The sequence below is a fragment of the Melozone crissalis genome, unplaced genomic scaffold (assembly GCF_028551555.1).
Source record: "Melozone crissalis strain CALT ecotype California unplaced genomic scaffold, PUWL_Pcris_2 ptg000111l_1, whole genome shotgun sequence".
Taxonomy (NCBI): domain Eukaryota; kingdom Metazoa; phylum Chordata; class Aves; order Passeriformes; family Passerellidae; genus Melozone; species Melozone crissalis.
The window spans coordinates 6,244,949-6,257,492 of NW_026535888.1; the positions used below are offsets into that span (position 1 = coordinate 6,244,949).

The 12,544-nt window shown below is 48.3% G+C and overlaps 1 protein-coding gene across 1 annotated transcript; it reads right to left on the reverse strand.

Moving 5' to 3' along the window:
* Window positions 1–1,674: 1,674 nt before the first annotated feature.
* Window positions 1,675–11,338, reverse strand: SRSF4 (serine and arginine rich splicing factor 4). The gene is made up of 6 exons (XM_054292593.1): window positions 11,178–11,338; window positions 7,104–7,246; window positions 6,118–6,230; window positions 4,206–4,420; window positions 3,293–3,376; window positions 1,675–3,136 (listed from the first exon to the last, which is right to left on the reverse strand). Exons 1-6 carry the CDS (start codon window positions 11,282–11,284, stop codon window positions 2,365–2,367), a joined length of 1,434 nt encoding a protein of 477 aa, XP_054148568.1. The 5' UTR covers window positions 11,285–11,338; the 3' UTR covers window positions 1,675–2,364.
* Window positions 11,339–12,544: the final 1,206 nt, after the last annotated feature.

A 12,544-nucleotide genomic window follows, 5' to 3' on the forward strand; every position in this document is an offset into this window, starting at 1 on the left:
CCGGGACTCACTCTGTCATGGCTGTGGTTGTTTCTTCCCCCTTTTTTCCGAAATTTCTATTTTTGTTATCGTCCTAATATATCTGCTAAATTTTTTTTCATAAATTTGGCTACCGATTTGATCATTTGTAACAGAAGATATCACTTCTGTTACGAACAAAAATTCAGTTGATTTTTTTTCTGTGAGAAAAAAGTTACCACTACTGCTGGGCTGCTGCCTGTGTTATGGTAATTACAGGTCGTTGTCGTTAATGGTTGTTTTTGTATTAGTAAAAGCCCTGGCTAGGGCGAGATAATGGCCCTTCTCTGACACAGTGAAGGGTGGGAACCTTCCCGAACAGTGAGGAGAAGACACCTGAGAAGGTGAGGGGGGTTATGCAAAGTGACTCCAAGGACCAGAATGCTTTGTGGGACTCCCGACTCCAAACCCACGGAGAAACCCCAAAAACAACGAGCCAAATAAGAGTTGAGAGACTGGAGTGATGTCTGGACGTGAGGAGCCGAATGCTGAGCCTGCAGAGACGCGGAACACCTTCGGAGCCTCTCGCCCTGACCATGAGAGACGACCCCGGCGGTGAGACCAGGCTGACGGAGTGGGAGGGGCACTATCTGACGGGGATCAGCAGGCCCTAAAGGCTCCCACGAGGATCTGATTCCCCAGCTCTGTTCCTGGTGGACAAAGCTGCGCATATCCTTCTTCTGTGAGTTGCCTTGGGAGATGACGGGACGCTGCAGACCCGTTGAGCCGCCCAATCCTGAGCTGATCACTTTTAATAATGGTATTAAAAAGGAGAAGAAGTTTCCTGGCCCTGTTTATTTCAACTTCCACAGAGATTTCTCGTGCTGCCGTGGTAATGTGACATTTGATAAAGTCTGAGCCACTTACTGAGCCCTGACTCCACTCAAAGTGTGGGGAGATATTTTGTGTTGCAAGCAACTCTTATGATCTATAACCTCTTCATCTTTTTAATATGGCAGGACAAGTTTCAAATAATTAAATGATATGGAATTACTGCACCTATGAAGTGACTCTCGTAGGAGAGCCACTGCCATCAAGTTGTGATCAGTTTGGAATTGGCTAAAGGACAGTTTTAGGGGAAGCTGTAACTAACCTTTTTGTTTCAGACCAGGAACTCACAAAATACATTTTGCCTTCTATTTTTCAGAATGTTGCTTGCAGGCAGAACAGGTGCTGGGGATGTCACTTCTTCATTCAAAGCTGATTGTGCAGAAGAGCTTGTGGGAAGTTCAGTCTGAGCAATTTGCAAATGGCCAAAGTCTAAATTTGGGATATTATTCAGGAACACCTACAAACCTACAAAACTCTTGCTAGAAGCAGCCCTCCCATCTCCCCAGGTCTCCAGGGATGCTGGGGACATACCACAGAACAGCCACCACCCTCTATGCTTCCAAGCCCAGAAGCACATCCTGAGCTTTTTCTTTTATGAAGGCTCTTCCCAAGCACAGGTGTTTCAGTAGGAGGAAAAACTCCTGAAAAATATGCTGGAGAAGTAAGTTCTTTATCTGGACTGTATTAAAGTGTTGTGCCTACACTGAATGTGAAGTGACTTTCTGAATTAGGAACCTTTTTTCTGTGAGTGACTCTCTACAAATTCAGGCTTACCTTGATCAATAGAAAATGCTGACAATCACAACACAGCACCACGTAACCAAATGTCATCAAGCAAAAATAGTCTTTATTCAAATTTCATGGAAACGGGGATCACTGTACTTTGCAAGACAGGGAAAAATAAAATAAAAAAATTTAATATAAAACAAGGATATTGTCACAATACCAGAATATGGAACTATAGTTCTTTTCCCTATAGATTACTGCAAGTACCTCTATTTTTTTTTTTCCTTTTGACTGTGCTATTCACAACTTTGTAAGTCCAAAAAATATGGAACAAAAGTAGTATGAAACTTAAGACTTAGCACTTCCACTAAATGGCAGACATCAAAGGGCATCAATCGAGGGCAAAATCTGTTGAATCCATCATACCTACCTATCAGTCATCACTGCAATTCCATAAACCCACCAGGGCGCAGCGCTCATTCCCTGGGCTCATTCCCTGCAAGGCTCTCCTTGGAAAACAGGGCAATTTGGGGGCTTGAGGAAGAGGGGAAGAGAACCTTTCTATTGGATAGAAAGAGAAGAGAACCTTTCTATTGGATAGAAAATGAGCGGAGCAGCCTCACACCAGAGAGCGCTGCAGGGAGAGAGCACTGCAGTTAATGACAGACAGACCATCAGGTTGTTAAAAATACACAGCATCGACAGGGTTTCTACTTCAATCACTTGGTTACAGCTACTAAACATGTACAAAAGACTTTTCCAACCATTCCAAGTGGCGTTGCAGCAAGGTTAGGACCTGGAGCGGGACCTTGACTGCGACCGGGAGTGTGACCGAGAGGCAGACCTAGACCTGGACTTGGAGCGGGACCTTGGCTTTGAATCAGATTTAGACCTGGAACGAGAATCTGATTTGATATTTGGTTTGAACTTGGAAATGGATCTAGACCTGGAGCGGGACACTGCATCTTCCCCCTCGCTTTTCGCCTCCTTCTTGTCTGCCTCAGATTTGAGCTGCTCCTTTTCTTTGGAGCCTGACCTGGACCGCTCGTGGCTGTCCTTTCTCCTCTTCTTGCTGCTGCCTTTGCTGTCTCGCTTGCTGCGCCTCTTGCTTTTCTCACTCTTGCTGTGGCTCCGGCTTCTACTTCTGCTACCATCCCTGCTCCTTTTCCTACTTTTCCTTTTATCCTTGCTGTGGCTCCTGCTCCTACTCTCATCCCTGCTTTTGCTCCTGCTTCTACCCTTGCTAATGCTCTTCTCCCTGTCTTTGCTTCTACTCTTCTCCTTGCTTCTGCTCCTCATGCTCTCCTTCGCCTCTCCCCTCTCCTTACTCCCACTCCTGCTCCTGCTCTTTTCCTTGCTGTGGCTCCTGCTCTTGGCTTTCTCATCGCTGTTATGGAGAATGCCCTCAGATTTATCCTTGCTTTTGTTTCGGGATTTCTCTGCACTCCTGCTGCGGCTCCTACTTTTATCCTCTTTACTTGGAGTCCTGCTTTTCTCTTTCTGGCCTCTGCTACGGCTCTTGCTTCGACTACGGCTCTTGCTTCTGGAACGGGACACAGACCTGGAAGTGCAAAAGCAACAGACAGCTCAGCTTTAGTGTGGCAAGAGCGTGTAGAGAATGGGAGGGAAAAGAAAAACAAAGTGTTCCTGCTGCAAATTTAACATGATGCTTCTCACTGAAGTGGGAGCCCCCAGTTCTCCCAAGACAAAGACATACCTGGATCTGGATCTGCTCTTGGAGCGGCTGCTACTGGCACTGCGGCTCCTGCTCTTGTGGGAGTGTCTGCTTCGAGAGCGAGACCTGCAACACAAGGAACCACCCTCACGTTAGCACGTGTCCATGGGGAGCTTGCGACCCCTGCGGGCAGAACCCCACAGGGCTAAAGCACCTTTCAGCAGCCAACTGTTCAGAGCTACACAACACAGTTACAAACTCAGAGCACCCTCTCCCCCCCTTTCATCCCTCTGCCATGTCTGGCTGCAAGTAAGGTAGTAATCTGAAAGAAAAGATGCCAGTTTATTTAAGGGATAATCACTTTCCCAATCAAATCAGAGTTTGAATATGGTAAGACACTGACATAAAGCTTTGACTTCAGATTTTGATTTCATAAGCAAGTTCTTCTAGGAACAGTAAAGATTTGCTTGAGTTTTCTTGCAACAAGTTCTACCCCAGAATGGAAAAGGGAGTACACTTGGTGCTGCTGAAGCAGCTCTTGGTCAGTCAAGGAAAGCAACAAATCTCTTAGAAACAGGAAACAGGTGGAGGTTTCTAAGCTGAGAAAGAACTGTTAGTCCTGTGCTTGGAGCAGAACACAGTGTTCAGAGCTGAAGTGTTAGAAGCACCTTCTGTTTCATTCCATGAGCATGGCTCCACCGGCCACGCAGCTGCTCCCACAAGGAACAAGGGCTGAGTTATCAGGGAAGAACAGTGACAGGTGCTCAGGGAGCAGGTCCACACATCCACCAAGAGAGACACCTCAGAACACAGCCCTCATTTGCCATGGATATTAATACATGCTCAAAAAACTACACCCATTGAGAACTCCAAACATTTCCAGTGTTTTGGAGCCCAAAAGTCTCAAGCCGCTCTGTGTTCCCTAACTGCAGCCTGAGGTTCGTTACACACATACCGTGAATGGCTTCGGCTTCTGGAGTAAGAGCGGCGCCGTCTCGATCCAGGTCTGTCTTCCATCAATCTAATCTTTCTGCCATTTACTTCTGTCCCATCCAGCTTTTCAAGGGCTCTTTTCATGTCAGAATAGGATTTGAACTCAATCACACCTTCATTTTTCCTTCCTTTGTGTGCATCTGCATATGTCACTTCCCCTGCCTGACGCATATAATCCTAGAGGAAGAGGACAGAATCACCATTGCCTTGAATCCAGAGCCAGGCTTCCAGCTGCCCCTGCTCACTTCTGACGTGATGCTCCCTGAGCAGCTTCTATTCACAGGGATGTCAGCAAGCGTTTGACCCAAACAGCATCTGGAGTGCCAAATAACACACTATGACTTCACAGAGTTGGTGTGATTAGAACCAGGTTGATAGCTTTGAGACAAATTATAATTTAAGGTCTCCCACTTCAAGTCTTAGATCAAATATGCTCTGGGCTCTCAAGTTTCAAATTATAGAAGTGATTAAAGAAGTAAAATGCTTGCTCTCCAAATCATGTTTTCAGAAATAATTAGGAAAGGTGATAAAGGTTGAATATGAAGAGGCGAGAAGCCCACAGAGAAGCAGACCTCCCTTCATCCTCTGCCTTGTCAACACAGCTCGTTCTGCTGGAAAAACCCCCACAGAACTCCAAGCTCAATTCTTTTTCCCACTTCATGCTTCCTGGCTTCTCTGTTTCAATTCCTAAACCTCTCTTTAGAGGGTTTATCAGGGGTCTGTTCTGCCCTGCTTTGAGCAAGGCAGAACAGGGCCTTTGCCAGGCCAGGGCATCTTTCAGCCCCTGTGGAAATTGGCTGCAGTGGAAACAGGGCACAGAGCTCTGCTTTGTTTTCAACCCAGCTACTCCCATTTGAAGTACACTGAAATGAAAGCTATTCCCAAAAAAGCAGTAATGCATCCACTGGAGGATTAATCATGCCATGCTCTACTTAGGATTTTAATACAGAAGCAAAGACAAGCTATTGATAGTGTGAAGCATTAGCAACAAAGACACTGGAAGCACCTCTGTACGTACCTGAACTAGTGTAAAATTCACTTACAGACCAGTTTCTACTACGTCAAAGTTTGTTTAGAACAAATTTTACACACCCTTAAAAGAGAACCATAAGAGAAAGTGTTCCAGTAAGAACAAGTAGGTTTAACCATTGCTGCTCAGTTTGATAAGGAAACACTAATCTTTTTGCATCCATTATTGAAATCCTGCTCCCTGAATCCATGATGTGGATAATCACAAGCCAACATGTCACCTCCAGAGTACTCAGAGGCATTGTGGGCTCCACAGTGTCACTCAACACCTCCACTGTTAGAATCACCTGCCACTCCTTTGGATGTCAAAAATAAGTTTTTGGCAGAGATTTTTCATGATTACTCATTCTGGAAGCATCCTTACACTGAAACTCTCCTTAAAACAGCTTTAGATGATGTGGAAAATCCTAACAGAGAATTTGCAGGAACAATGCTGTTGTTTCAAACAGCTCTAGCACCTTACAAGTTGATGGATTAAATCCAAATTGACAAGGGAAAACTCCTTCATCTCTAGTGAATCCTACCCCTGGCATGATTTGAGTCTGTTTTGACAAGGCTTAAGATAAAACACACCTGTATGTGATGTTAGCTGGTGCTAAGGATAAAATTATTCTCCCCCTGTGCAGTGCCACCAGTTCTGCAGGTCCAACTCCCAACCTCTCATGAACGGCTTCACATATGCAAACATAGTCCCGTTTTAAGGTGTGTGTTACTTCTAAAATCTACTGCCCATGGAGTTGCTCAGCTGGAGCAAAGCAGAGCAGCACATCACTTTGCCTGGCTGAAGATGTCTTTCACCCTTTGTGCTCTGTAACAGAGAGAGGGTAAGGAAAGGGGCCCCATACCTTCAGATCCTGCCAACTGCAGCGGCTTGACAAATTTTCCACAATCAATCTGTATTCTGTACGGGTCGGGGGACCGTACTTATCTCTTCCGCTTCTTCTATAACCATATCCACCTTTAGGAGGTGACAAGCAGACAGCAGAGCTTCAGCCAGGGAAATGGAGCCTCGCTCTCCGCCCGACGGAACCGCTCTGCCCTGGGCGCTCCCAAAGACACCACAGCCCCCCTCAGGGCTACATCCACCCCCTTTATGGAACACCTTGCAAAGACCCAAAGCATTCCAACAGTTTTACTACAAGCTTGTCATTAAACAAGCACAGAATTATAATTATGCTAGAATTAACATGCAATTATATTTAATATTATTTTTAAAACAGTTTGAAAGAAGAAACTGAATAAAGCCAGTTGATAATTGTTATTTACATTACTTTAAAACTTTTCTGAAACTTTACTTTAATACTTTTCTGAATATCTGACATTAATAAAGCTTTTCAGGCACCTATTTTAGATTAATCTCGTATGTTTCTAGCCCTTGGGATCCTCACCACCCAGGTCTAATGGGAAAAGCTTGAGGTCGTCACATGGCTTCTTTTTTTTTGGACAGCCAAGGGCCACAAAGGTCAAAGAGCCACTCATGGAAAGGTACCCCAAGGTCAGCAAATGGAACGGGCAGTCATCTTAGCCTCAAAGGACTCTTTCAATTAAAACATTGAGGTCTTTGTTAAATCTATGTTAAACATCACATTGCAAATAACCATTCAAATAGTTAAACAAAATGATAATAATAAGAATGGTAGAAGAAACTGTGTTTATTAATGTATCAATTAAAAGAGTTTAATACAACAAACAAATTAATAAATATTCAGATCAACAATTACATTTACAGTTACAGAACACTAGTCACAACTTTGTATTGCTTTCCTTTTATAAAAGAGTAAACCGATGTTTATTTCAAAGAAGCCACGGATACAAATGCACAAGTGCTTACTGCGTCCAGAACCGTAACTGCTGTCGCGGCGCGGGCCCCGGGCGTGCTCCACGATCACTCTCTCCCCGCACAGATCCTTCCCGTTCAGCTCATACACAGCATCGTCGGCATCCCGCAGGTCATCGAACTCCACAAAGCCATACCTGGGGACAGGCAGGGAAAAGGGATCACTGGGCAGGAACTGAGATATCTGTGCTCAAAAGCATCTCGTGGGTTTCTGCAGAGCCCTGTGCGTGCTGTCCTGCAGATGAGCCTCCTGAGTGTACCTGAGGGTTCAAGGCTTTGAGCCTTGAAAAAAACCTAAAAACTGAAAACCCTTCCAAAACCAGGGAGAGAAAGAGGAAGGCATGAAAACACATCTGCTGATTCGCTGAATTGAACCTAAAGTCATTCTTCATCAATAAAATGATAAATCATGGAGAGTGTAATGGCTGAATTCATTTGTTAGCAAAAGATTACTGTTGCAGTGTGTTGTAAACTGTTTTGAACTTCCGGGTCCCTTCCCCAGGTGTGCCTATACCTCTCTCCCTTCCCCCTCGCCCCCATGCTGAGTGAGTCCTGTCAATCAGGCCTAACATTCCAGCAAGGCGTCGTGTGGTTGGTCAAGTTCAAAGGATGCCCCTATGCCCAGGGGTCATTGTCATTGGCCTGTCTAGGTGTCCCTCGTCCCTTGAGACCCCGCCCCTTCCACCTGGTTGGTGCCCATCTGTCCCCTCCCCTCCCCCTGTCCCTGAGCTTAAAAGGTAATGAGACCATGCAGTCAGGATTCTGTTGGAGCTGTTGCTCACGTTCAGACCTCTGTAACCATGGAATAAACCACTGGATTTAACCCTCCAGCAGAATCCATCTCCTTTTCCTCTTCACCATCGCCTGAAGCTTTCCTCCTGAGGTAAACGAGTTCCTAACAAGCCTGGACTTGTTCAGTGCCCAGCTGCAATCTCCAGCAGCCAAGGTATCTCTGGGGTGTTACACCACATTTACTGCCTTTGGCCCAGCAGCGAGGGTCAGACTGGCCCAGGCACCATCTAACTGGTAATATTGGGATTCATATTCCAATAGATTACTATTATGGCATACGCTTTGATGAAATCAAGGGTGTCATCTATCTTTTTAAAGGTAGATGTTAAACCTCTCCCCACTAAAAGTAAGCACTACCCCACACACCCAAATTAATAAATAAACACAGAATCACAGAACTGCTCAGATTGGAAAAGCCCTCCAAGATCAGGGAGTCTGACCATGATGTTAGACATGGCCTCCATTACCCCTGGCAGTGCCCAAGGCCAGCCTGGAGGGGGCTTGGAGCACCCTGGGACAGCAGAGGGGGTCCCTGCTCCTGGCAGGGGGGGAGCAGGACGGGCCTTATGTCCCCTCCCACCCAAACCACTTCTCTTTGGAAAGCAAACACTGATTTGGAACTGAGGTAGATGGAAGCATGAAAGTTTGAAGCTTTGACCTGTGTTCCTCAATCCACTGCACAAGTTACATCCCCCTGTCCTGCAGGTGTTGCATTAGGATGAAGCCCTGAATTCTTCAGAGCTGCCCAGAGTAATGCAGGCAGGTAAGCACCAGGAGTAGAACTGGTTTGGGTTTTTTCTTAGAGGCATCACAAGCAGTTTGAAGTGTGTTCATAGAAGATAAAAAGCAGGCTGAAAAGTTCCATTTTCTGGTCACTTCATACATTGACTATACATACAGTCCCAGAGCTGTGACTGTCAGTGCAGCTCTGAGCAGGAAAGAATGTGAAAACTAAGAGCACACAATTAAAAACTGCAATTTGAAATGGAGAATCCTATATGACCCACACTTTCATTTCCTGTCCTTCCCTCAGGTAATAATTGCTTTAAGCCATTGAATTTCAAGTTCAAATTACAAGTAGTGAGCAGCAGCTAAGCTTTTAGAGCTCTGTGGTATCACTTTGCATTCCCTTGTCTCCCTCCAGCATTCCAGTTTAGCTGCTGGAACACCCCGTGGAGGATCCAGCAAGGAGAACCCCCAGATTTCCAGAAACTACTGCAAGAATCTCTGCAGTCAAACATCATGCAGGAAGTTTGAATTGTTTCCTAGGCAATACCAGAAATAAGCCATGGAGGAAGGCTCAGGAGAGCACAGCTCAGCCCAGGGCTTCCCAAGCACAGACACAAAACCTGGTTGCTCAAGTTCCACTTTTGACAAAGAATTTAACTTCAAACCTGTCAAAAGACTTCAGAATATAAAACTAGAAAAAACCAATTAAATTGACATAAAAGCAGAAAGACAAGTCCCTTCACCACATCAGCCACATAATAACAGTTCCACATCTGGTAAGGAAGTTTAGTTGGCTTCCCTTCCCCCCCATCTCCAACTTGTATGAAGCACAAATATTGAATTTGGGCCTTACTCAGCAATAGGAAAACTGCCCCATCCACCCCCAACATTTCCAAGGATACACAGCAGGAATGGAAAACAGCAGCCTCAGGTATTTCAGCTAATCTTCAACAACTCCTGAGGCTGTGTGGGTTAAAACACTGACACATGAACACTTTTTTGCTTTAATAATGGATTTTATTCATTTTATAAACCTGTTAAATGTCCACCTGCCAGCACAAGCAGCATTAAAACTTAATGAGCCTCTTTCACTTTAATGCTCAAGGAGTAACTTGTACAAGAAATTCCTCTTCTCCACTGTAATTAGTACCTGCCTCTCCTAGCTATATAATGATAAATCCATATTCCATTCAACCTTTCTAAGGAAGGCTTCAAGCTGAGTTTCTTGCAAAAAGCAAAGGCACTCATGAGGCTTTGGATGTTGGGGAAAACCCAACCAAAAATGGCAATTTGCTTTTTCTTCAAAAATCCACTTTGGATGCCTTGGCCAAGCCCTGGTGGAGGAGGATCCAACCCTTGGAGCTGCAGTGTGGGCTCAGCTACAGGAACAGCACAGGTAAGAACACAGAGATATGGCGAGTTTGGGGTGTTTGTGGGGGGGCAGAACACACCCCCAGACAGCCTGAGGGCTCTGGGAGCAGCTCTGCCAACACAATGGGGTTCTTTTGGGGAGGTTATCTGGGGTGCAGCCTGGCTCACCCTGCAGGGCTTGCCCTGGGGTGCAGAGGGGCTTGGGGGGTGACAGGGTGACACCCCCTCCCTGCAGCAGGCAGGGCAGAACACACATGAGCTGCCCTGAGAACTGAAGTGACACTCAGCTGTCCTACCCCCGGCTGTCACAGAATCCCAGGTGTCCTACCTTCCAAAAAGGAGAAGCCCACCCATCTGAGCCCTCCCCAGAGGGGCAGCCCAGATATCCTGCATCCACTCTAAAAAACGGGGAACCCAACTGTCCAGCCTCCCTCATCCCACCCAAAGGAGAGTCCAGGCATCCACATCCCCCCGACAGAGCCCCAGCCATCCTGCACCCCCAAAAAAGCCCCAGACGTCCTGTCCCCCCTTGACGAGAAGGGGAACCCGGTCCCCATCCCTAGAGGGAACCCGAGCATCCTGCTTCCCCAAGGGCAGAGCCCAGGTGTCTCGCTATCCCCTCCCAAGGAGATCCCAGCAACCTGTCACCCTGCCCAGAGCGGGGAACCCGCCCAACCTGTCCCCCTGCCCAGAGCGGGGAACCCGGCCGCCCTGCCTCCCCAACAAAGGGGGAACCAACGCGTCCTGTCCCCCTCCAGCAGGGCCCAGACCTCCTGCCCCCTCCCCCATAAAATAAAGGAGAAACCCAAACGTTCCGTCACCCCAAACAAGGAACCAAGCAGACTGCCCTCTCCCAGTAAACCCCAGCCATCCTCTCCCCGCAGAAAGGGCGGACCCAGCCCCCGGCCCCTCCTCCAGGGGAAGTTCCAGCATCCTGCCCATCTCCCAAAAGGGAGAAGCCAACATGCCGCCCCAATAAAGGCGCACGCTCCGCGTCCCCCACCACGGGGGAGCTCAGGCTTCTGCCCCTCTCACCGCACCCAAAGGAGGCGACCCGGCCGTCCTGCCCTCACCGCTGCCCAGAGCGCCCGGGCGGCCTCGTTCCCCGCGGCGCCTCCGAGAGCCTCAGGCGCCCGGGCCCTCCCCTCGCGGCAGCCGGGCCGAGCCCGCGCTCACCCGTTCTTGAGATCCACCTCGAGGATCTTGCCGTAGCCCTTGAAGAAGCGCTCCACGTCGCGCTCCCGGGCCTGGTAGCTGAGGCGGCCGATGTAGACCCGCGGCATCGCGGGGCCGGGGTGGGCCCGTCAGGGGCCCGGGGGCCGCGCGGCCGCCTGACGTCACGGCGGCGCGCGGGCAGCGACGCGGGGCAACGTCACGGCGGGCCACGCCCCTGGCGCGGGCTGGCTCTTAAGGGGGCCATGCTGCCGGGTGGGCCCCACCGGCCCGGAGGTGCGGTCCCGTTCCCCATGGAGCGGATGGCTCGATCCCCCTTTCCCCCGTGTCTGATGGGCAGGACAGCGTGCGATCCCCCTTCCCACGGCTCAGGGGGCTTGTGGGGTCCCCTCTCCCCATCCACGGGGTTTATTGGGGTTTGCCTTCCCGTGGGGATCCCGTTCCCTGTGGAGAGGAAGGATCGATCCCCCGTTTCCCCCGTGCAGGGCGCTGGTGACGGTGCCGAGGCGCTTATGGGGTCCGCTCTTTGGCAGGGGTCTGAGGATTGCCCCACTCCTAAAATGCTGGATCCTGATGGCACCCCAAAGGCAGGCAGGGATGGGGGTCCCCCATCCCCACACTCGGGGTGCCCAGGTGTCCCTCCATGGCATTCCCCATCCGTGAGCAGACTTGGCTTTTTCTCATTCCCTCTGGCGAGCAACAACATCCCTCTTGCTGAACTCTAAATGTCAGGTTTGGGGAATTATTTTTATCCTTTTGGTTAAGACGTCAGATGCCTAAATCACACCAAATCCCAGCAGAGGCTCTTGGAACATTCCAACATTAGTAGCCACCCCCCTGAAAAACCCCACAATCACCTCCAAAACAATTAATATTGTGTAGGTACAAGACCAGCAGCTGGATTTCCAGCCATGATCTTGCTCATTTGACAAGGAGAATTAAATTTATTTATTTATTCCTTTGTGCTCTGGTATAGGAGTGAGAGGTCGGAACATTTTGTGAAAGAGTTCTCTAAAGCATGTTGGGTTTTATCGCTGAGCCCAATAAACAATGGGGGATAAAAGCTCTGCATTAATTTTTCTGGTTTATGCCACGCTTAATAGTGCTTATAACGATCTCTTGGTTCTTTTTTTGCTTTTTTTCCCCCACTTTATCCATCGATCAGGAAGCACCAAGGCACAGGATGGGGCTCTGCTTCCAATGCTGGCATGGGGAAGGAAAATACAAAATATCGAGGGATTTATTAGGGATGGAGGAGCAGAAGGGAGATGCTGGTGCAGTCTATCCTGGGGCACACCTGCTCTCTGCTAGGGGAGGTCTCTGGGAGGGGTTTTGGGGGGATGAAATGGCTTTGACACATCCATTTAGTG